The sequence below is a fragment of the Mus caroli genome, chromosome 2 (assembly GCF_900094665.2).
Source record: "Mus caroli chromosome 2, CAROLI_EIJ_v1.1, whole genome shotgun sequence".
Lineage (NCBI taxonomy): Eukaryota > Metazoa > Chordata > Mammalia > Rodentia > Muridae > Mus > Mus caroli.
The window spans coordinates 54331374-54357096 of record NC_034571.1 but is presented as its reverse complement, the minus strand read 5'-3'; the positions used below and the strand labels follow the sequence as shown (position 1 = coordinate 54357096).

General features: G+C 43.1%; 1 protein-coding gene across 1 annotated transcript; it reads right to left on the bottom strand.

Annotated features, from left to right (window-relative positions):
- Positions 1-1388: 1388 nt before the first annotated feature.
- Positions 1389-22076, bottom strand: Dapl1 (death associated protein like 1). The gene is made up of 4 exons (XM_021156970.1): positions 21969-22076; positions 11856-11943; positions 9830-9890; positions 1389-1691 (listed from the first exon to the last, which is right to left on the bottom strand). The coding sequence occupies exons 1-4, from the start codon at positions 22024-22026 to the stop codon at positions 1575-1577; spliced, it is 324 nt and encodes a 107-aa protein (XP_021012629.1). The 5' UTR covers positions 22027-22076; the 3' UTR covers positions 1389-1574.
- Positions 22077-25723: the final 3647 nt, after the last annotated feature.

The following is a 25723-nucleotide window of genomic DNA, read 5'->3' as shown; positions in this document are numbered from 1 at the left end:
TCTCTGGACAGAGAGAATGATGATGCCCTTCCTCTTGTCTCACACCCCTTGGGTGACAGGACCCTCTTGTCATTTCTCATGCGCCCCATGTTCCTCCCTTCAGACCCAAATCTTGGCATCCCCCTGGATTCTTTACATTGAGCTTCATCCTTCGCTGTTCATCTCTTAGCGTTCTCAGGCTGGAGCTTCTACCGTATGCTCACTATTCTTCCTTAAGTAGCTTTGATGAGTCTTAGCAGTCACTTTATCTTGAAGGTTTCTGCTGCGGGAGATATGTGTGATTGCATCCATTTGACGACGGTCACAGAGGGTAAGTGGCTTGTTTAAGGTTTCAGAACCAGCAAGGGACCGAAGCAGAACCCTGTCTCCTAAATCTTAGAATTTCCTGACATTGGCTCAGAGTACTGGGAGCTGGGCTAAGCCAGGGTGGAGTGGTTAGGACTATTTTATGGATGCATGCTGATATTGCCTGAAAGCTTGATATTGCCTCAAGTTAATTTTCTTTTCCTTTTTAAAAAACTTTGTATTGACTCTTTGTGAATTTCACATGGGGCACCCCAATCCCACTCACTTCCCCCTCCCTTCATACCTGCCCTCTCTGCCCTTGCAGCTTACCCCCAACAGAGAAAATAAATCTCATTGTGGAAGCTGTAGTGTGTCAGTGTGTCCCACAGTATACCCTTTGGTCTACACTTCTTTGCTTGCAAATGTTCATTGCATTGAGTCTGGTACTAGGCCTCTGGCTTCTGCTACTCTATCAATATTGGAACCTCTCTGGAACTCCTCTCAGAGATCCTTGTTGTTGCCCTGTGTCATGGAGATCCTATAGTTTTGGATCTACAGGACCAGCCCCTTCATGCACTTCAGCAGTTCATCAATGGGATAGATGTTGGGTAGGCCAACTCAAAGCCCTGGATCTGAGCCTGAGAGGTATCTGAGCTGGTCAGTCCACCGGCTCTCCCATTCTTACACCCTTGGGCCAGCTCTACCCTGTGCTCAAAAGAAGTACACGGCTGTTCTCCCAGGTGTTGAGCAGTTGTGGGGTAGGCCAGCTCTCCTGTTCTGATGACCTCAGGGCCAATTCTCCTGCCTGCCATAGGTGGCAAGGGGTAAGGTGGCGGGGGGGTTATCTCTTCCTTGACTATGTCACCAAATAGCAGACAAGTGGCAGGGCCAGCTCTCCCACACTCATGTCCTTACAGTCAGTTTACCCAGCATTACTATGATAGCCAGGTGAGGTGCAGGGCCCACTCTCCTCAGTAACCACTGTGGTAGATGGACTAGTTATGTGTTCTGGATCACTCTCACATGCTGCAGAATTACATAGAGAGTTCCCATAGAATCCCGATACATACATACATACATAATAAAAGGAGCACAGGTATGTATTGGATTCATAATTTTGGAAACTTTATTATCTAAAGGGAAAAGGGAAGATACAAAAGTTGGTTTATTTACCAAGCAAGGGCAACAGGCCTACAGGAAGTGTTGACCTTTTTTTTTTTTTTTTTTTTTTTTTCTGAGCTGTCAGATTGTGGGAGAGTTGACCAGGTGGCTGTGTTTTCTGTCCTGGTCTAACATTTTCGAGGTTGCTGAATAATGTAGGCCCTCTTCAGTGGAGCAGCCTTCTCCAGTGCGGGTGTGGGCTTTTGATGCGCCGTGTGAACTGTCACTGGAAATTTATGGTTGAGCTGAAGATGAAGAAGGAGAAGAAATAAGCATATCGGATCCACTGGGTCCATTGATCAAGTCGCAGTCTCTACTTCCTAGATAAGACCTTCCTTCCCCAAGACCCTCCTTCCACAGCACTGCCTATCCTCAGCCTATGGAGGGGAGTGTGTTTGTGTGATACACTGTTTCCTTCACTAATGTGTCTTTACCTTTCATCATCATAAGAGTATATGACATATATAAGTCAAAGTCTAGGCTGGCCTTGAACTCATGACCCTCCAGCCTCAGCCTTCTAAGGGCTGGGATCAGAAACCTGTGCCATCACCCCATGCTATATATTTGTTCTGAGGTCCCATTTTGAAAAGCAGAAATGGTGAGACATTACCTGTGTCCATGCTCTGTAATAGTAAGAGTGATTCTAGCATTAGTGTGTGGAATAGATCATTATATTCTACCAAGCATGTGGAGGTATTAAGAGGTTTGGGGGCGGTGGATTCTTCAATTAATTATCTAACAATCAGGAGAAAAAAAGCCCTTGAAAGAAGTTACAAAGTGTCAGTTTATGTGTTAGGGCAGCACATCTGAAATTGTAACTTTTTTTCAGTAAAGAGTCTGATGTTGGCCATTCCTCCTAGTCCACTAAACAGCTTGGTGAAGGAACATTGAAAAGCAACTAGCTGCAGGTGAAAATGATTCTCATGACTCGGCTGTGAAGAAATGGGCTTACATGCATTCAAAATAACACAGAACGGGAGACTTGCTGCCAGTAATAGATATTTGCTTTTGACCAAAGGTCCTGTGAGATTTACATCCAGGGATGCTTAAGATGAGAGGGTTTCAGAGCTGCTGAGTGATGCGCACACTTTTCCTAGGAAGAGTTTGAACTCAGTGACCTTTGGGCCTGTTCAGTTTTGGGTTTTCAAGCTCATCAATAGTGTCCCAAGGTACCTCAAGACCGGGCTGTTAGCCAGCCAGGAAGTGGGGCCATGGCTTGCTAGCATTGAATTTATCACTGTTGAATTTGAATGCCCTTGCTTTGACACTCAAACTAAATAAAAGCGGATAAACTGTTATGAGCCTGAGGAGCACATTGTTTATGGTTGCACTGGGTTCTTCTAAACTAGGGAAAACATGTGCCTTACAGCTCTTCTCAAACACCCGTGGCCCAGCTATTGCACACAGCAGGGACTGTCATGTGAAACCTGACTCTGAAAAGTCTTCTTGATCTTTAAATGCACATGTACACACACACACACACAAACACACACACATACCACATACACACACACAAACACACACACACATACCACACACACACACACACAAACACACACACATACCACACACACACACATACCACACACACACACACACACACACACACAAACACACACANACCACACACACACACACACACACACACACAAACACACACACACATACCACACACACACACATACTATACATACAGCGCACAGACACTATACACACATAAACGTACACACACACATAAACACACTACATACACACACTATATACATAAACATACACACACATAAACACACACACATACCACACACACACACTATACATACAGTACACACCCACTATACACACATAAACGTACACACACATAAACACACTACATACACTATACACACACTATATACATACACACACACACACACACACACACACACTCTACACCCAACAGTGTTAAAGCTGCCTATCTCTGAGGTATAGGATCAGGGAAATTCCTAGTGCTTTAGTTCTAAGTATTTTTTTACTTTGTTTTTTTTTTTTTTTTTTTTTTACAACGAGCAGACACGTTATGTACTAATTAACCCCAAGGATTCTCTCCTGTTGACATTCCAGAAGACGGGATCAAAGTAATTTAATATTGGTTATAAGAGTTGCTTTAATATTTAAAAAAGACTTTTTTTTTTACGTTGGAGTAATTATCATTAGTGTATATGTGTTTTGCAGTATGGTAAGGGGAAGTGTTTTGTTTTGTTTTTCTTTTAACATTAGAGCCTAAGGGAAATTTTGGAGGTCACTGACTTTAGTGGTTTGGTTTCAGAGTGGGCATTTTTAGCTTTCATCTAAACAGACGAGCTATTTCAGGTTGACTTTGAATCACACTATAAAACTCATAGACAGGAACAACCTGGAAGGTTACTGAAGGTCAAATGTGAGGCAAAGGGGTGAGCAAGAAGACAACGGATGCCTCTGATAGAAGAGCTGTGGTCTGGGCGGTCAGTCAGATGAGGAGGGCCAAGGCAGGAAGTAGGAACCGGACAGAGAAAGCCACCAGTCACCATTGTGAGAGGCAATGGGTGGTGCTAGGAAGGGGAGGGCAGTGCAAGGGCACTACACTGTTATTATCTGTGTCCCAGATGATCTAGAAAATGGAAGGGCTTTGTCTCTGGGGTCATTTTAAAAATTATGGTAAAATTGATCATTTTATCCATTTAAAAAAGTGTTTTACAGCCCAATAACATTAACTGCATTCTTTTTGTTGTACAATCAGCACCACTACCCCTTCATGGAACTTGGTCCCCAAACTGAAACAAAGTGCCTATTAGACAACATTCCTTTAGGCGATCAGCAGTCCTGACCGCCTTTAGTCCCACCACTCCGGAGGCAGAGGCAGGTGGGTCTCTGTGAGGTTGAGGCCAGCCTGGTCTACAGAGCAAGTTCCACGATGGCCAGGGCTACACAGAGAAGCCCTGTTTCCAAAAAAAACCCAATCAAACAGAAAACCAATATTCCTTATCTTAGTTAGTTTCTATTACAGTGATAAAACACGTGACCAATTATTTCACCCTATACCTTCTGGTAAATCTATCTCGGAGGGAGTCAGGGCAGGAACCTGGAGACAGAAGCAGATACAGAGACCACGGGAGAGTGCTGCTTACTGACTTACTCTTTCTGGCTTGCTAAGCCTGCTTTCGTATAGCACCCAGGACCACTAACCCAGGGGCAGCACCAACCACATGAGTTGGGCCCTCCCACATCAATCATCAACTAAGAAATGCATCACAGGCCTCTCTGGTGGGGGTATTTTCTCAACTGAGGTTCTTTCCTCCACTCGACTCTGGTTTGTGTCAAGTTGACATAAAAGCAGCCAGCACACTCCACAGTTCTTCAAGTCCTTGGCAACTCTGTTTTATTGTGTCTATGAATCTGATTATTCTAGGTATCTCATATAAGTGGGAGTCAGGCAGTACATTTCTCTTTACTTACTTCAGTTCACACGATATAGTCAAGGTTTGCTCATGTGAGAGTGCTTGTCAAAATGTCCTTGCTTTAAAGTGAACAATACTGAATTTTATACCACATTTTGTGTTTCCGTTCACGAATCCATAGATATTTGGGGAGGGGTCCTTTCTACTTTCTGGCACTTGGGAATGTTACAATGAGCATTGCTGTCCAAATGTCTGCTCAAGTCCCTACTTTGAAATGTGTGTGTGTGCACAGGAAAAGAATTGTAAGACCATATGCAATTGTATGCTTAATTATTTAAGAAGTGAGTTTGAGGTTATCCTGGTCTACAGAGAGTTCTGGGATAGCCGAGGCTATACAAAGAAACCCTTAGCAGATTGCTAAGAAATATATTTTTAAAGAAATATTATTTATTTATTTATTTATTGAGACATGGTTTTTCTGTATAGCTCTGGCTATCCTGGAACTTACTCTGTAGACCAGGCTGGGCTCAAACCCAGAAATCTGCCTGCCTCTGCCTCCCAAGTGCTGGGATTAAAGGCGTGTGCCACCACTGCCCAGCAAGAAATATACTTTTAAATGTTCAATATTCTTTTTAAGCCACCAGGGAAATACAAATCAAAACAAGTTTGAGATTCCATTTTAGCAGTCAGAATGGCTAAGATTTAAAAAAAAAAAAAAGACACCAAATGCTGGTGTGTCTGGGGGGGAAATGGGGACACTTGTACAGTACTTGTGGGAGTGCAAACTGGTACAGAACTCGGTATGGAGGTTCCTCTAAAATCTCTGAATAGATCTGCCCCTCAGCCCAGCCATACTGTTCTTGGGCATCTACCCAAAGGATGCTGCATGCAACTACAGACAAACTTGCTTACCTAGGCTCACTGATGCTGTATTTACAATAGCCAGGAAATGGATGTTGTCACCTGATGGCTGCATGAAGGACAGTGTGGTGCATTTACCCAACGGTGTCTTACTCACCTCTTAAAAATGAAATGGTAAAGTATGCAGATAAGTTAATGGAGCTATCAATAGTCACCCACAGTAAGGTAGTCTAGACCCAGAAAGACACATGTTACAGGGTTTCTCTCATATGTGGATGTTGGCTCTGCATTGTTACGTAAGTGTAGTTCATTTAGAATACCATCGAGGTCAGGAAACTACTGTGGAGCCCAGAGGAGGTCTTTCAAGGGAGAGAAATAGAATACAGTGACATAAAGGGTCAAAGAGGAGAAATGGAACAGAGAGAGTTAAATAGGATGGGGAGTGGGCCAGCAGGGTAGAAGGGGGAATTTAAGGAGAGGTGACTAACACTAAAGATCATTTGAAAAAGTCATATAGAAACTTGCTGATATAGAGTTTTCCTATACACATACATATACAGAGTTTAAGTAGAGTTATCCTGTAATGGGGTAAGGGGAATGGATGCCCCTACTTAAACACTACAGACTAGTGAATAAAAACCCCAGTGCCAAGAGTGGATTACCTATTTTAGGGTTCTTGGCCAGCAGGGTCTTATAGATCATCAAACATTGGCTTTTGTCATTGCTCTTGGTTATCCTCCAGGACTTGACAGCCATACTTTATTGCAGAAAACACTGTATGCTTTGAGTCACAGGACATGCGGAAGCCAAAATGGTACTGGCCCTAGAAGCTTAATCACTTCGGGCTAGAATCTTGATCTGGGAAAGTTCTGTAATTTAATTATCAGTCATTGTAAAGTGACAGTTTTAGTAGAGTAAAAATTGTTTCTTGTCTGAGTCACCAATGTAATGGTGTCTAACAGAACATGAGAAAGAATTCAAGACTGGTGTGTGTGTGTGTGTGTGTGTGTGTGTGTGTGTGTGTGTGTATTCTATCTCATGGCTCCATTACAGGGGTGATGTGAAAAACAGATCAAGAGAAAGTCTTGTGCTGCCTTCCTTCCCTGTAAACACCCCTGGGCTCAAAACCTCTATTTTTAGTTTCAGGGAAAACAGCATAAGAATTCTGATCAAAGTCTGTCTGCCCGGAGCTCTGAAATAAGCTCTAGGTGCAGAGAGATCAGGGGCGGGTTCTGCATTTGAGCCTGAAGCATGCTGGTGTGAGCGGATGCCAGTGCCTCCATCCATCTTCCCAAGCTGGTAAGTTCCAGCTCCAATGTTGGCACTTATATTTCCACACCCCGTTAAGCCGAGCACTTAAAGCAATACACACACTTCCCATCAGTGACATTCAAGGGCACTCCCATGGAGAGGCTAATCTGTGGAACAGGAAGAACCCTCCCGGTTGCACAGATGCCTTTGATAGGTTCCTTCCTAAGGGTCCCATTTCACAGGCAGCTACGCAACTTTGGCCAGGGGATGACCCAATGCCTGGCAAGTTGGAAAAAGTCTTTAAAAAGGAAAGACAAAGTCTTTTAAAAGTCTTTACAAATAGAGAAAGGGGAAAAAACCCTTTCATTAGATTCTAATATCACACCTTTACATAACTCCATTTTTAATGTTTAACCAGATACCTTTATGTGTTGAGAACACAACTCGGTATCTTCCCCCACCCTTTGTCTTAAAAATAAAAAAGTTTAAAGTATGTGATAGACCACGAAACTTTGAGGAATTACACGACAGCCTAAAAGTTCAGTTGCTTTTGAAAGTGGCCAGTAGAAGTTAGTCAAGACCATGCCTCCAGAAGTTAGCACAGAGAGCATTCAGGTTATCCGATGCCTTGTCTACAGAGAGACCAGGCTATGTGTGCAGCCAGCGGACAAGGCAAACATTCTGTGTAGGGATGGAGAGGTAGGGAAGGAGGAGAAGCAGGGTGGGGAAGAAGAAAGGAGTCTGCCTGGGAAAATAGGGGGAGGAGAATAGTGTTCAGGCTGCTCCTCACACAGATTCATCCTGTCCAACCCCTTGGGGAGTGTTTCCAACCTCCCAAGTCTCAAGCCCTAGGTTGGTAGGCCAGTGGAAACGTCTTGTCATGAATGACTGGTTGATGAGGCCTTATAGGAAGTGTTCATCTTAGACTATTACGGTTCCAAAATCAAGATCAGAAATATCATGGGTTCCTGGGACTAGACATAATCAGCTGAAAGTGGGAAAGAATGCTGAAATATGATCTTCAATTATGCTGTTATATTTCTCCTGATCGACTGTTAGGTCCTCATGGCAGCATAGAGTATGGGTGAGGAAACACTTTAACACTGGGGAAAACATCAAAAGAGGTGTGTAGCTCTAGTTGGGGTTTGTTTGTTGGTTTGTTTTGTCTATCTATGTAGTCCTGAACATTTGGAACTAGCTATGTAGACCAGGATGGTCTCGAACTTACAGAGATCCACCTGCCTCCATTTCCCAAGTGCTGGGAATAAAGGCTTGTACCGCTATGTCTTCTACATTGAGATAGCTGCCTCAAAAAAGAGCGGGTGGAAAGAGATAGAGGGTGTCTGATACCCTCTTAATGGTCTCTGTGTGCATGCACATATGCTCACACAGACACATAGACACACAGACAGATAGACAGGCAACACCCACACAGATACACACACACACACACACATACACACACACATACACACAGATACACACACACACACACACACACACACACACACACACACACAGAGGAATCTTTTCTCAAGGGCAGCCACACAGCTTCTGCTCTTTTTCTAGAGCTAAGCTGAAGATCCCAGATCCCGGTTTTGGCAACACAATACTTCAAAGCCTAGCCCTTTGACACATGGACACAGAGAACGCCTCATGGCAGCCCGTGCAGAAGATCCTCTTCCTGCCCAAAGGCCAGGACCTTTTGAAGACTGTCAGCTCCTGTGAACCTCTTTCCCACGTCTATCAACCAAGAAACTGATGCAGATCTCAGGAAGGGAGACAAGAATTGACCCACACCCAGAGCAGAGAGCAGACTTAGCTGCAAACTGTCAGCTATTCCTCTGGCCCATTTGGTCCTCTAAAAATGATTTATCTTCACTAAATGGCTCACATTCTCCACTTCCCTTTATGCTGCGAATGGAAGTTCCTGCTCTGTGATGGGCTATTGGATACTCACTTTTCTTCCTTGCCTAGCTCCTGGGCATGCAATAAACTTCTAGGCCTTTTCTCCTACTAATCTGTCTACTGGTTTATTTCAGACTAAATGCTCAAGTGTGGGACAGAAGGTGGACACTCCCTTACAACTTTAAGTCTTTAAACAGAGGCAGCTCTGTCCTGTTCCTTCAATTAATGGCTGAGTTGAAGAGAGAGCAGCCTTCTTTAATACTGTTAGGATAAATGTGTTTGTCGCCCGAAAATAGAATAAGGATGCACAGAGTTTACCTACAGAGTTTGGGGCTCAGAGAGGAGGTGGCCATCACAGAATCCCAAACTACTAATTGCTGTCTGCCCAGTGTGACTCTTTTTGAGCTGTCTGAGCTACTTGGAAGAAATTCAAGACAGCAGCAGCCAAGCTTCCTTGTACTTTACTTGATAAACCCAGCTGAGGCCTGGCTGCTTCCAGCCCCCAATCACTCAGGTCTGTGCCCACCATCCCTGCAAAGTATTTCCTGTGGAGATGCAGAGGTGCAGAGGAAGGCCCACAAAACAGCTGGAGTCTCAACACACAAGCTGCCTTTTGTGAAAATATGCCAGTCTCCCTGAGAAATATTTAGGAGGGCAAAGGAAGGTTCTGCACACTCAGCATCGTGGCTCTCACGTCATCCCCTACCCTGTTTCGAAATTATTTATTTAGAGGCACTAAGGCTTTTGGAGAAACAGTTCTTTCTCATTTTAACTTAGTTTGTGTTTCTCTAACTGAGAACAGATCAATTTATTTTTCCCCTTACAAGGATATCAAACTCATGGGCTAGAACAAAATCTCAGTGGCCATCTGCAGGCTCCCATGAGCCACTTGGTCCACTGGGTAAAAACAGAGCTAGATCGTCATCTGTGTTGCCTTGGGCATGGCTCACCTTGTCCAGTGTGTCCGTCAGAGCGTCCAACATCTGTATCTTGGCGACATTTGTGATGGCACTGTGAAGATGAGAAGAAACTTTAAATAAGATGCAAACCTTGGGTCTGGGAATGAGACTCAGTGGTTGGTAGAGTGTGTACCTGACATACACAAGACCCTAGGCTCAATCCCAGCACCCTCACAGTTACCTTTGGGGCTAAAGAGATGATTCACTCGTAAGTGTTTAGTATGCAAGCCTAAGGATTGAGTTTGGTCTATAGAAAATAAGTAAGTATAAGTAAGTAAGTAAGTAAGTAAGTAAATAAATAAATAAATAAATAAATAAAGACAGATTCAGAAGTGTACATCTGTTATCCCAGCACTGGGGAGGCAGAGAAAGGGGCTGGCTGGCCAGTTAACCTAGCCTATTTGGTGAGGTCCAGGCTACTGAGAAAGCCTGTTATAAACAAAAGAAACAAAAGGCAATTTATCTATCTATATACATACATATATATATGTATACATATGTAATACATTATATGCACTAAATTATATATAATATATAAAGCATATATGTTTTATGTTTTTTTTTTTAAATCTCTACTGGAGAGACTAAATGATTTATGTAGATTTTTACTTTGCTCAGCAACACCTAGAGAACAGTGTTCTGTCTCCATGTACCCAGGAGTCATACCAAGTTTGTAAACCAAGTTGCTCATATAATTGATTTTTAATCTTTTCATTGAAGCATTGTGTACACACTAAAGGCATATAGTTTATGGTTCCATAAACTAAACACACTTGTCGATTCAGTGACCTTTGGGGAAAATCAGTTTCCTGAAAGCAAGCTGCATGGGTGAGTTCTGTCCTTGGCTTTCACCAGTCAGCCTCCAATATTGTACATTGTCTGTGTCTGCCTTTCTTCTCTCTGGCCAAGCTGTGTGGTAGGAGACTTCAGTCGGGCCCCAGTCCAGAGTGTAGCCTGGTGGCAAATTGGCTTTCTAGATTAGCCAAAGAAGTGAGCTCAATGAAGTAGAGCATGCTTCAGAAAGACACCTGAGGTCAACTTTGGGCCTCTACATGAGTGGACATGCACATACATGTACACACACACACACACACACACACCATTCATGCACATGCATGCAAAAGCCCAGTATAAAAGGTGAAAGGGACAAAGCAACTACAGTCTGTTTCCCTCTACATTCTCCCCGTGAGACTTAAACAGGTGTCAGAACACCCTTTTATCAACTCCTTCTGAATGACTCACTAGTATCCCATGGAAACCCATCTCTGAAGTATCCGAAACCCATCTCTGAAGTATCCCTCCTTGGGCCATTTGGAGGAATCAGGCCAATATATCCATTTCTTTTCCAAATGCACTCATTTCCCTTAAGCAAGTCTTTGGGTGATTGCTCTGAGGAACACCGTGGCCCTAAGCAACTTGGGGAGGAAAGGGTTTATTCCATCATATACTTCCAGGTAATAGCCCATCACTGAGGACAGGAACTCAGGCATGGTAGGAACCTGGAGGGAGGAACTGATGCAGAGGTCATGGAGGAGAGCTGCTTGCTGGCTTGCTCCTCATGGCTTGCTCAGTCTTCTTTCTTATAGAACCCAGAACCACCAATGTAGGGTGGGACTGCCTGCAGCGAGCTAGGTCATCCTGTATCAGTGGAGACTATGTTCCACAGGCTTGCTTGCCCACAGGCCTGTGGGGAGGGAACATTTCCCTTATCTGAGTTTCCCTTTTCCCAAGTTACTCTAGCCTGTGTCAAGTTGACAGAGAACTAACCAGGACACAGTGGCTACTAGTTTCTTAAGTAAGTGAATGGTAAGATATGGCCAGGTGCATTTAGGACCATTTAGAAGGAGGCATCTGTATGGCCACAGACAGGAGAGTGGGTAGGGTGTGAGGGGACCCCGGGAACACTCCTGTTGGTAGCCCAGAACATGACCGAAGCCTGGCTGCCTCCCCTGAAATCCTTGGGGCCTTTGGTTTGTTCCTGGTTCATTCTGGAAGCAGAGCTCTAAGCAATCCCTACCTTGTTTTCTCCAAGCCTGTCTTTTTTGCGTGTCTTTCCAAAACGCCCATCTCTTGTTTTTTGGAGATTCGCATCCCTCCAGCTTTCACTGGAAACAAACAAACAAAAAAGAAAACCCACTAGCATACATGTTAGGACAGCTTGGTTTCTTAGACAGGACTCACACCCAAGTTTCCGAATCTACATAGAAAAAAACCCATTTATCTAAGCAACAGAAAAGAAACCCCCCCCCAAAAAAAAAACCAAAAAAAAAAAAAAAAAAAAACAAAAAAAAAAAAAAAAAAAGAAACTAAGGAAGCCAGAGCAGGGAGGAGAAGGTCTGGGCTTTGCTTTTTTATGCTCAGAGAGGTGGAATCAAGGTTGAAAGGCAGAAGGTCACACCTGAATTTAGGAAGAATAGCAACCTAATCCCTGAGGCATTTAGCAGAAAGATTTTTTTTTTCTCTTGTTATCAAACCAATTACATTCTTCAAGATAGCAACCCATAATTACAATGTGACCCTTTGTTTTCCCACAAGATTAAAGCTTTCGCATGGCTTGCATTTTCGTTTCTTCAACGGAAGCTTTCAAAAGCCAGATTCTGAAAGACTAGCCAAATTTCAGGGTGCTGACAGACGTTTAATTCAAACAAGGGGCTTTGAATTCCAGAGGCTGGCCACCTTCCTCTCAGACCCCTAAACCTGCATGCTGGTTGAGCTCTCGGCCATCCTAGTGAGTAATTAAACTGTATTAATAGGCATGCCATTCAAGAGTTCAATTATGTTAATTAGGCTACAGATGACCTAAAAGCAATTCTAGTGTTTAACAATGTCAGCTGAAATCAAAGTTGAAAAAGGAACAGCCCATTTCAGACTGCAAGTCAAAACAGAGTCCTTCCTCTTTTTCCAGAAAAAAACCCACACATCTCAAATCTGACAAGCTCAGAGGAGAAGTGGCTCTGGTGGACGGGTGGACGTTGATTTGTTTGAACCCGCTAATGCTCTTTATGGAAACGCCACTTGGGCGGTTTGCTAAAACCAATTCCGATAAGGTAAAAAGTAAAGGAAACCGATTTCTCAGAGCTTTTGCGTGCCGACTTTATCACTGTTCTTATACATATTAATACTTAACTCTTTGATCAGGCATACATGCAGAAGGGGTGCAGTCAAGAAACATGAGAAGATCTGTGAAACCCTTCCACCACCTCTAGCTCCCAGTTCCTGGCCTTTACCCACAGATGGCTTATACATTATTTGTCTTAAATGGTAGCATAAGATACTAACTGTTCTATGTTTGATTTATACACACACACACACACACACACACACACGCCCCTACCAACCATTCATTTTATAGAACATTCAATATTTCACTATTTCTATCTGTCTGCTTTCTTTCTTACTATCTTTCTTTTCAATTCTATTATGAGAATCGTCTGTGTTTACTCAGTCACTTTGCTAATGCTAAGCATCTCCTGTGTTTCCAATTCATTATGTTCGTAAACAAGACTTCCACGAGTATCCTTCTTATAAGTAACTGTACCAGCACACGTCTATCTATCTATCTATCTATCTATCTATCTATCTATCTATCTATCTATCTATCTATCTATCTGTGGGATGGATTTCTAGAAGTGACTTTGCTAGGCGCATTTGGGATTTTGTTAAATCATGCTGGATTGGCCCTCTGCAGAGGTCACACTGGTTTACAGTCTCCACAGCTACCTTGGCAACAATTGTTTCTCCAGATGATGAGCTAGAAAATGTTTCATCTTATCAACTAGTAAGCTAAAAAGTTAGAACTATAATAGATGTGGAGAAGTTGCACTGGATGCTGTAAGTATCTGGAAGCAGATGGAAATGCAACCTCCCTGCCTTCATCCCCCCACCTCCCCTCCCTGTTGGTTTCATTGGGGTCACCTGCTTACTTCTACATGTAGGTGCTAGAGAAGAGGAGGGAAGCAGATGGGTTGGTCAGGGAGAGAAGATGACCCCACATTACCCGCCCTGGTTCTTCTTGTATTTAAACCTAACGAATCAGCAGTTAAGAGTGCTTGCCCATCTTCTGAGAATTGGCTTGGTTTCCAGAACCCGTGCGAGCTCCCAGACACCTGTAACCCCAGCGACTGGGGATCTAACACACACATACATTAATATAAAAAAAAAATTAAATCTTAAGCTTTACGTTCAAGTCAGGACTTGGAAGATGAAGTTGGGGGTTCTGTACCCCTTTGTCTGTTCCTCTTCCTAATACACATCGATCAAATCTCCTCTCTGCTTTTGGTCACCACATATGGCTTTAAATAACACGTTGGGGAAAATGGCCAAACTTAGCTACTTGGGGCTGCAGAGCCAAAGCTTTTGTCTTAAAACTCCAGGTTACAGTAACTCATTGCTCTAATTTGTACTTCCCTTTTGTTATTACAGCTTAAGCTTCTTTTAGAAGGTATTTGTATTTACGTTTCAGTGAGCTGTTCATAGTTTTTGTCCAGTTTTCCCCCCAACCTCCGTTGGATTACTAGTCTTTTTTCATCCCTTTCTTACTTAATTTTAAGAGCTGTTTGCGAAATGCATTGCAAATGTAGAATAGTTAATTGTACTGCTCTTCTTCTTACTTGTTGATATTGTCTGCCCATTGTAAACTTTATGCTTATGTAGACCTGTCAGTCTCATACAGATTTGTAAGGAACGTGATGTTTTACAGGCATTCCTGCTGTCTTGTAGAAGTTCGGTGGTTTCATCCTGTAAAGCCAGACTCTGGTTTTATACTTCTGTGCTTGGTCCTTCAATGGCATATTCGATGCAAGTCATGTGGCAGAGGCAGGTCCGTCTTTGTTTTGTTTTGAGGCTGTTGAGACCAGATTTTGCTATGAACCCAGGACTCCCTGTGTAGCCCAAGCTGGCTTCACACTTCCAATCCTCCTGCCTCACCTCCAGTGTGCCGCAGTTACAGGCGTGCACCACCACACCTGGTTTGATGTGTTTTTAGATGATCTACATTTGAAAATTAATCTTTTCTCTATCAATTTGAAATGCACCTTTATTGCATACTGAGTTCGTAGACACACAAACATATATATATATATATATATATATATATATATATATATACACATACATACATATATACACATACATACATATATACACATACATATACATATATGTTTAAGAAATATCTATAATAGATGTGCACCACCACACCTGCATAAACTTATGGATATTTTTAAAGGGGGAGATTCATGTCATTGTACCCCTGGTGGCTCTGTGTTTGAGAATACACGTGGCTTTCTATTGTTTGCCTCCTCCGAGTCCCTTGGGAATTTGTTCAGGTCAGTCTTACACGTTTATGCTGAGGCTCACACTTCATAAGCACTTCTGTAAGCCAGGTCTCTTCTTCATGCCCAAACTAAGAACTTAGAGATAAAAAAAATTAATTGAACACCAGTGAGTTTATCTTAACTGATTTTACATTTAGGATGTGGTGAATTCTATTATTGCTTATTTTGGCTTTCTATAGATTCTCTTAGATTTTCCAGGTGAAAAAACAACCATGTAATTTACAGAGAGTCATAGATCTCTCTCCTTTAGAACAATGTTCAGTAGTGGTGATCGTGAGCATCTTTGCCTTTCTTGCTGTTAAAGGTTTGTGCTTCGCTATGAAATGTAATATATTCTTTGGGTATCCATCTCTTTCTTCATATTTACCTAACTACATACATACACATATGTTATACATTTTTATCACATTTAGGGGATACTATCATTCTATATCATTCTATTATTTGAAGAAATATTGAATTTCAGCAAATGTACCTCCACAATTATGAATATATTCTTATGAGTTTTTTTTCTTTAATGTGTTTCATTAATTAGATCATTGCTTTGGCGATGCTGACTTCATTTGGAAGGACTCATAGAGCCTCTAAAGGAGGGTGCCGAGAGAGAGGGAAGGGATTTCAGTTAGAGGAGGAGCTGTGGACTCAGTCAGGCCACTGGAGGGCGGGTGAGAGTACCATCACCAGCTTTCTGAAGGGTCATGTGTCATATTGGGGTGATCCCAAGGAAATGCTGGACAAATTAGGGCATCTCCATTCCCCCAAAGCCATGAGACTGCTCTGATCTGCCTATGATTTGAGTTGTCCTCAAAGGTCTGATGATCTGAGAAGCTGGTCCTCAGCATGGCTACAATGGGAGTGGGATGTATTAAGAGGTAAGGCCTCCTGGGAGACCCTATGGTCAGTTGGGAGTGGCCCTTGGAAGGGATCTAGGGACCCCAGTCTATCTTCCTCCTGCCTTCTGCTGGGTGAGTCTAGCTCTTTTACCATAGAGTCTTCACCAGAGAGTCAATCTTCAGAACTGAGAACTAAACAAGCCCATTTGATTTATAGAGTTAGCCTGAGGTATCTCATTATGCTAATGAGACAGATGGACACAATGACTGTGAGCTAAGTATCTAGTTTTCTTTCCTCCGTGGTTTCCACATCCCTCAAAAAGGAATGAATCCCGTTGTTCAGAGGTATTCTTAAGAATAAAGATACGTAAACCAGACTGGCTGAATGACTCAGTGGGTAAGGTGCTTGCCACCTAGCCTGAGAGTCTGACTCCCCATGACTCACATGGTAGAAGGAGAGAACTGACTCTTGCAGATTATCTTCTGATCTCTGTGCACGCATGTGCTATAGGGAATAACACCCATGCGTATAAATACATGTAGAGCTGGGCGTGGTGACACACGCCTTTAATCCCAGCACTCGGGAGGCAGAGGCAGGCAGATTTCTGACTTTGAGGCCAGCCAGGTCTACAAAGTGAGTTCCAGGACAGCCAGGGCTATACAGAGAAACCATGTCTCAGAAAAAAATAAATATATAAAATAAATAAATGAATGTAAATTTTTAAAAACAGGGAACATTTTTACAAGATACATACGCCTTTGGTTCACGGTAGACACTTGATAATTAGTAGTTATTATCTTCTAATATAGGTAGGAGGGTGTTCTGTCTTGAGCATCCTAGGAGAATTCTGGGGGACTTAGAGGAAATGGAGCAAACAGCCATCATCGTCACTGTGAGATTCTTACTGTGACCCTAAACCTTCTAATCTACTGTGAAAAGAAAGTCCATTACTTGTCTCACTTTGGAAAGAACATGACAACTTCACAGACAGACAAACAGCAAAGGGTACTCTAGAAACCCACACTGCAGGGGTTCCTCGTGTTAAAGAATAAAACAGGAACCTTTAGGGAAGACAATTTGATTTGTGGCAAGACACACAAGCTATCCCCAGTCTGTGGGTGGATATATTGATTTATCGAGGGAGGTTCTCACAAGCATGTGGTGAATGAACCAGTTGGAACCAGTTTGTGGGAGGGTCATCTTCAAGGCTTCTCTGGGAACACTGGTCTCCCTGGTCTCCCAGGATCTAGATAAATCACCACCATAGCCCACGACAATCACACCCTGGCCCATTTTGTTGATCCCACGTATGGCTGGAAGGTCTTTCCCAAGAAGCCACTGTGTCTAAATCAGCCCTTTTAAACTTAGATGCTCCTCCACCCAACTCTAGCTTCCTATTCAAGGTATAGTTTCTTTAGAATCTTTGTGTAAAACCAACTGCAATTCAATGAAGTAAAACATGAATGGGCTTACTATTTTAAAGAACCATATGTACAAACTTGAACACAAACACAGTAAGATGTTTAGGACGTTTGGTGAGAAGAATGAATTAGCATCTACAGAAGAAGATGCTAATAAGAAGATGTTCTTTTGGGTTGTCTCATTCGGAATCCTAAGTTGGTGCAGGAGGATCGAAACTTTCCCTTTCTGCCTCTGGGGTAGAGCTGAGCTCTTGTGGTAGATTTTGTGGTTTGTAATTTTTCAAAGATAGATCTTGCAGTTTCAAATTCTACATAATTTCCTGTTAAGATTTTTTTTTTCAGTGTTTGGTAGAGAGCAGCCAAGACAAAAACCAGCCTGTAAGAAAAATGAGCCCTTTCCTCCCCTCGACCATGGAGGATGTATCTAAGAAAGCAAGAAAACAAAATTTGTGCACACTCTGCCTTTATAGCTGGAAACTTATTTGAAAATCTCATTAGAAGGCAAAAGCTTATAGAATGCTCAACTCCAAGTTGACTTGTCAGAGAATTTTTGGTTGCCAATCAAGAGCCCTGAAAAATTCTCAGGGAAAGAGGATTTTTAGAGCAAGGAAGTTTTGTCTCAAAGCCAGTTTTATTTTTCCAGTCTCGGGGCTGGGTGGCTTTAGGGCAGTCTCTTGGCCTCTCTGAGTTCCAGTTTGCTCCTTTGTGGTGCTTCTCTGTAGAACACCGTTTATCTGAAGGGCTGCTGTCATATCTAGAAGTTTCTATGCTGTGTGTGCAGCGCAAGGTTGACTGAATGGCAGCTGCCCGTGTAGTCGCCAGGCTCTTCCTTCCATATTTTGGACAGTGGATCTCACACACTTCTCTTCTAATTCCCTTCCTCTCCCCAATCTGTCCTCCCTACTCTGCATGAGTTAACCAGTTGGACTGATGAAAGTCAAGACGTCCTTCTGTTTAGTTTTCATGTCTTTTTAAAATTAAATTTTGGGGGGTGGGGTGGAGGGAAAGGACCTCACTATTTAGTCCCAGCTGGCCTGCGATTCTCTTTGTGGACCAGGCTGTTCTTTTTTTTTTTTTTTTAATATTTTTATTACATATTTTCCTCAGTTACATTTCCAATACTATCCCAAAAGTCCCCCATAGCGCCCCCCACTTCCCTACCCACCCATTCCCATTCTTTTGGCCCTGGCATTCCCCTATATTGGGGCATATAAAGTTTGCAAGTCCAATGGGCCTCTCTTTCCATTGATGGCCGACTAGGCCATCTTTCGATACATATGCAGCTAGAGACAAGAGCTCCAGGGTTCTGGTTAGTACATCATGTTGTTCCAACAATAGGGTTGCAGATCCCTTTAGCTCCTTGGGTACTTTCTCTAGCTTCTCCATTGGGAGCCCTGTGATACATCCAATAGCTGACTGTGAACATCCACTCCTGTGTTTGCTAGGCCCCNGCATCGTCTCACAAGAGACAGCTATATTTGGGTCCTTTCAGCAAAATCTTGCTAGTGTATGCAATGGTGTCAGCGTTTAGAAGCTGATTATGTGACGGATCCCTGGATACAGCAGTCTCTAAATGGTCCATCCTTTCATCACAGCTACGAACTTTGTCTCTGTAACTCCTTCCCTGGGTGTTTTGTTCCCAATTCTAAGAAGGTGCACAGTGTCCACACTTTGGTCTTCATTCTTCTTGAGTTTCATGCGTTTATCAAATTGTATCTTATATCTTGGGTATCCTAAGTTTTGGCAGGCTGTTCTTGAATGTACAGAAATCTGCCTGCGCCTGCCCTCTGCGCCTGAGATTAAAGGCATGCACCACTGTGCCATGGCTTATTTTTATTGTTTTAATAGAATATCTTTTATGTATTATTTGACAGTTGTATATATTGGATCTCCCCCACCCCCTACTTATTATAGCCTTTTTATGAGTACATGTTATTATGTTGTGTTTCTTACCTGTCTCCCTCCCTCACTGCACGACCTCATCCTCCTTGCCCTCCATTTTGTTTTAAGTGACACATGTCCGTAGGCAGTTATGGTCACCTACGGAGTTCTTCATGTTACCCCTTCCCCATAACCTTTCCTTTTTCCCAAAGGAGCCAGTAAACACCTCTTGCGGTTCACAGCTGAATCTCTGTATACAGCTCTCCTGCTTTGGGGTAAAATCAATTTAAAAAGGGCAGGACTGGAGATGAACTTCCGAGGGACTGCTAATCTTCCTGTTCGCCACGCATCTGGCTTGCCTGGACTACCTTCCACTCACAAAAATTTGCTATTGCTGTTCATGTAATGTTTAGTTCATCTAAAACTAAGAAGACTGGCGCTGGTGGCAAACCCCTTTAATCCTAGCACTGGAGATGCAGAGGTAAATGGATCTCTGAGTTCGAAGTCTGCCTGGTCTACAAAGTGAGTTCCAAGACAGCCAAGACAAAGAGAAACCCTGTTTCGGAAAACCAACCCTTTACCCAAACAAACAAACAGACAAACAGATATCCTAAGAGAAAGGCAAATCAAAAAAGCAGGAGATCCAGGCTACTTTGTGATGAACACTGTCTTGTTTCAGGGCGCGGATGTAAAATCAAGGCTAGCAGTGGTGTGATGTATCACATTAGTACAGATAAAGGGAGTGCCCCCACCCCATGCATAGGTGGGGGAGTTCCAGCTGGCGGACTTCTGAGAGGTTTCACTCATAACTAAGCTGCAAGCACTCATGCCTTCCCACTGAGGTTGTTTTCTGTCTGGACCCCTGCAGCAGGTGCCAGTGAGCCTCCCACATCTGAGTCCAGAAGGATCATTCTGCTGACTCCAGTGGGCTTTACAGGCCTGTGTTTTAAAGGGGTCACCATTCAAGTGTCAGGTACTTTATATTAATTTCATCCTCACAATAGCCTTACCAGATTGATGTAAGAAATTTCAGAGGTAAGAAAACCGAGGCTCAGAGAGAAAGTATAGATTAAAAGTGAAGTTTAAGCACCCTCTTGGAGGCAAGGGGGAGGAGGAATGGGGTGAGGAACTGTGGGAGGAGGACCAGGAGAGGTGGGGGGTGGGCAATGGCTGGAATGTAAACAAATAAAATAAATTTTAAAAATGTTAAAAAAAAAAAGGTGAAGTTCAAACCCGACCTTGTCCAGTTCTGACTGCCACGCCTTCCTTTCCCGCCATATGGCGTTAGCTTCCTGCTGTCAGACATCTATATTTTGCTTCTAAATATCAGGTGAAGACTTAATAGAATTTTGGCACCTTATTAGTTTTGTTCCATAAATAAAACTTTGCATCATTGAAAACTGGTTCAGACTTTAAATTAAAAAAAAAAAAAGGTGATGGTGGTTGGGGGGAGACGAGCTGAAGGATGAAACCTCTTTGTTCTCTGGAGCTCAGTGGGAGAGCAAGCCTGCCTTCATCTCCATCCCAATTATCCCAAAGCCCTTATCTGCAGTGTCACAGTTCACAACAATTCATTGTCATGCCAGAAGCACTGTGACATGCTTGATAGAGTCATGGTGTGCTCTGTACACAGAGCAATTAGCAATCATTAGTGACAGGGACAGGAAGTTCCCCGGTGGTATCATTCAAACTCTCATTTAAGTTTAACTTTGTGCATGAATGTACTGTAGCAAATCGGATTTTTAGTTGGGTGGGAGTGGAGGCAGCAGAAGAGAGTTGTACATTTCTTTTTATCCATGCAACATATGAGTTCCTCTTCTAACAACTTGCCCGTTCGCTCCCCGCCTCGTTTGCATCCAAACCTTTAAAATTTTAACATTGAAAATTGCTAAGTCCAACTACAAGTGTGGAATGTCCGTAGACTGACAAAGCAGACCGGCCATGGTGCGTAGAATGAGCCGGAAGACTCCGGTTCTACTGGGCTGCCTTCTAGAAAGCTCTGGGTCTGTATCACATCCTTGCCCTTTGCAAAGCCTGTGCCTGTCCTACCTGCCAGCAGCTAAGAGGCCTCTGCCTCCTCTTAGACCTGACAAAGAATTATACAAATAACTGGATTTGTAAATGGAGACAGGCAAGCACAAAGCAGCCAGGCTTTTGAGATGCCAGGGGAGAGGGATAGCAGTTGGAAGGCTGTAAAACTGACTAAAAGTAGGCCTGTTCATGCTAGTCAAGCTATGTAAACATAGGCTTAGTTGCAGGAGAACCACTTTCTAGAGTCCACAGAGTTGACGTCAATAGAGTGGATTTTAAAAAAAGGAAGGCTCTCTAGTTGTTAGAGCCCCTGCAGACACTGGGTGCTTATTAAAAAACTGCTCCTCAGTTTATGGGTTGAGAGCATTGCCCAAGCCCAAAGACTCAAGAAGCAGAAACGGGGTGCTGTTCTCTTCACGGAAATCAGTATGAGGTCAGCTAACCATGGGCATCTTGGAGAAAGGTAGGGTTCCCCAAGGTGGTAACCCCCAGGTGAGGGGTCACAACTAATCTACAACCATGGAGGAGCTCGGGCTGTTGGAAGTTAAACCAACACTACTTCTGGGAGGATGGATGCGAGCGCGGAAGCCTTTTTCGGTGGGCGAGGTCAGGTGGGGGGGGACCTACCTGCTGGGGCATACCGCCCTTTCAGCGGGGACGGCAGAACTTGTACTTCGTTTGCCATAGTGCCTGTGTGCCAGTGCCTTGTCGATGCTCTGAGGCTGAGTGCCAGTTGTAACTGGCTCATCTCACCTCACTAAGGCTTTATAGCTTCAGGGGGCGGGGCCCCTTGAGGGCATTGCTGAGCAACAACCGGGCTCATCATTAAGCTGCCCTGGAACCTGAGTCTCTTTGGCAAGCCTTCTCTTCTTTCTTTAGCCTGGGAAAGCCAGTAGATGTTTACAGGACAGAGGGAGGTCTGAGGAGAGTGTAGAGAAGAGCCAGTCTGGATGAATTCTTTTTTAACGTCAACGATTCTCTCCGGTAAGAGTAGTGTTCCGGTATGAAGTCCTTGTCACGTCCAGGGGTGTCACGATGGACAAGACGGTCTTTGCTTTAAGACATCTGTGGTCTTTCTAAGAGACAATACAAGTGAGCACCTTGCCTTTTTAAGGGCTTCCCAGTGTTGAGCACTCATGCTAAGAAAAGAATTGCAGGTGTGGACAGAGACTTCTGTGCAAGTATAATAATTATGTTTTATTCTTTTTTTCCTTAATAGTAATAATAGTAAGAATAGTAATTATTCTTTTTTTCCTTAATATTACTTGTTTTAAAACAGGGCTCTTAAGAACTGAGCCATCTTTCCAGTCCTTTTGACTTCATTTTGAGACAGGGTCCTGTTAAGTTTCTCAAGCCAGCCCCAAACTTAGTCTTTTTGTCTCCGCCTCCCCAGAGTTAGAATTATAGGTACCTGTCATCACATCTACTGTAAATATTCACCAAGCAGAGGCTTAGCTAAATTAAGATGTGACCAAGAGAATGCTGTGTAGTGCATATTCCAAATCATGTTTCAACTAATACTTAGTGATGCAGAAATATTGGTGATAATATAGTGAAATGGTAGTCTGGAAACCAATAGATGCAATTTTTTTGCTAAGAACATATGAATTAAGGCATATGGCTGTATCTCCAGGGCCAACATTTAGCAGACAGTACTTGGACAAACTGTTCTTCCATCAAAAACTGCCCTTCGACTAGGCGTGGCAGTATATGCCTTTAATCCCAGCACTTGGGAGGCAGAGGCAGGTGGATCCCTGCGAGTTCGAGGCCAGCCTGGTCTATGTAGAGAGACCCTGTCTCAAAAACAAACAAAACAAAACAAACAAAAACCCTAAATGTTAGTGATGATGTTAGAGCAATAGGAGCTTTTACACATGGTTATGAGAATACAAAAAAAAAGTAAAATGTTAGAAGTCAATTCAACATACTTAGCACATATTGTGCAACCAATAAACAAATTGCAGGGAATTCTAAGAGAAATAAAAACTTTTATATACACAGAACCCTGTGCACAGATGTCTAGAGTACTTCTCTTCAAGAGTGACAGAAGTTAAACACAACCCCAGAGCCCATTAAGTGCAGAGTAGACAAACAGCTTGTGTTACGTGCACACACCAGCATACAACTCAGGAGTAGGAACGCTCTGTGCAGAGGAACCCCAAAGACACCATGCAATGTGAAATATGCTAGATTAAAAAAAAATCAGAACATAGATCACGTTGCTTGCTGTATAATTTCATACATGATACAAGCTGGATGTGATGACTCGCACCTGTAATCTTAACTCTGAGGAGGCAGGGACATAAGACTAAGTGTGGTGGGGCTGGCCTGAGAAATTTAACAGGACCCTATTTCAAAATCAAAGTCAAAAGGACTGGAAAGGTGGCTCAGCTCTTAAGAACAATGCTCTTAAACAAACAATCAAACAATCAAACAAACCACAAGGGATGCTGCTCTTGTAGAGGACTGGAGTTCAGTTCCCAGCATCCACACCAGGTGTCTCCTGTAACTTTAGCTCCAAGGGGTCTGGTACTCTCCGAAGGTCTCCTTGGACACCAGAGGTGTCCACTCACCACTTAAAAACAAAACAAAACAAAAGTGCTCAATGTCAGAGTTCTTGCATGGCATATAGGAGGCTTGTTCAGTCCCTAGCATGGTAGAGAAGAGAAGGGAGGGGGTTCAAATGACAGGAACAGTGATCTAATCAGTTCCAACCACAGAGTAAACAAGAGAGGTTAAACTGCAAAGGAGTGGGAGGGGACTTTGCGGGGGTGGGGCTACGCTGTATCTTGATTATTGGTTGCATGAATCACAGGTCATATATACCTTCTATAAAAATGATGGATATTGCTATATCTGAAAATACATCTCAGTAAACAATATGAGTATCTGCTTATTGAAAAAGTTGACAAATGTGTACTGTAAAATGTTGAAAGATTGTTTATAAGTAGCCTATTACCTGTTGATTTTTTTTTAATGATTTTAAATTTTATTTTTATTAACTGTGTGCAGGGGCTCACACACACACACACACACACGTATTCATAGGCATACAATTGTTGAACATCATGTGTAGATTTGACTCTGATTACAAGTATATGTGACACACAATGAATTTCATGTTTAGACTTGGGACCCATCTCCAAAGAGATCTCATGTGTGGATTCCAAGATTTGAAAAGGCACAAACTAGACACTTGGGTTCTGAGCATCTCAGATAAGGGCTTCTCAGCCTGTAATGGGTAATATGGCCACTTGCTTCTTTTCTTTACCCTAAAAAGAAAATAAACTAAAAGTTTATAACAGGACTAAAAAGTGATCTATAAAAGAGAGTCCTAACCCATGAAGAGACAAACCACCTGCTTAACTGTGGAAAAGGGGGGAGGTGTGGAGAAAATGAGGCCATTGCACTTTGACTTCTGGGTGGTCTCTTCCCACTCCCTTGCCCATCTCTGCTCCTGCAGCAGGAGTCATGCATCCGTTCTGGACGCCTTGGTACACATCCCCGGCAGTGGAAGCCCTAGAGCTTCCAATGAATGCCCTGCCTTTAAGTTAGTCATCAAAAGCCCAGGTCTGTGTTGTGGTCCGTGACTTAAGTAAGTCAGCATTATTTGCTTTGGAAAAATGCTGCTAGAACTTCTGTAAGGATGAAAGCCTTTGAGAAGAAAAGCAACATGTCATTATCCATGAGTGGGCTTGTAAACCTCTTTTAAAAGGAGGCCCTGGTGTGGGTGCCTCCAGTGGAGGAGTAGTCCCTGTAGGATCGAAGCCCTTAGAATTGTGCTTAGTAATGTTGAAAGCCTAGTAAAATGCATTCTCAGGGCACCGAGGTTTCCAGACAGCCCTTTGACTTTTAAATGAAAGGCCAGGACAACGATAATGACCTTAATCAGGCTTCACTCTCAGGAGAGCACTTTCTTCTCTTAATTTGTGTGTGTGGTGATGTTGTTACACTTCTCAGGCACTTTTACTTTTGCAGTATGCATATCACTTTTACCCTAGGCTCCTTCTCCTTAGTGTTAGTCGCATGGTATATCTCATGCCACGTTCTGGAAGTACGAATAATCTGTGTCAGAAATCCTAGGCACGCAACACTATGCCCACAAGAGTGGGGATTCCCATGCTGGGGTAGCTTAGAGGTCCTGTCTCCTGTTAGTAAAATGCCTGGGCTCCCGACATCCATGTGTGTTCGGATGTCTTTCACCTTCTCCTAAACACTGGAATTTCCTTTCCTTCCAGACATTTTTAAAAAAAATAATGAAATGGAAATGGAGAGGAGCCTGAGGAAAAGAAGGTCCAGTGACAGGCCCAAAGTGGATCCAGCTCAAGGGGAGGTCCCAAGGCCTGATATTATTACTGAGGCTATGGAGCACTCACAAAAAG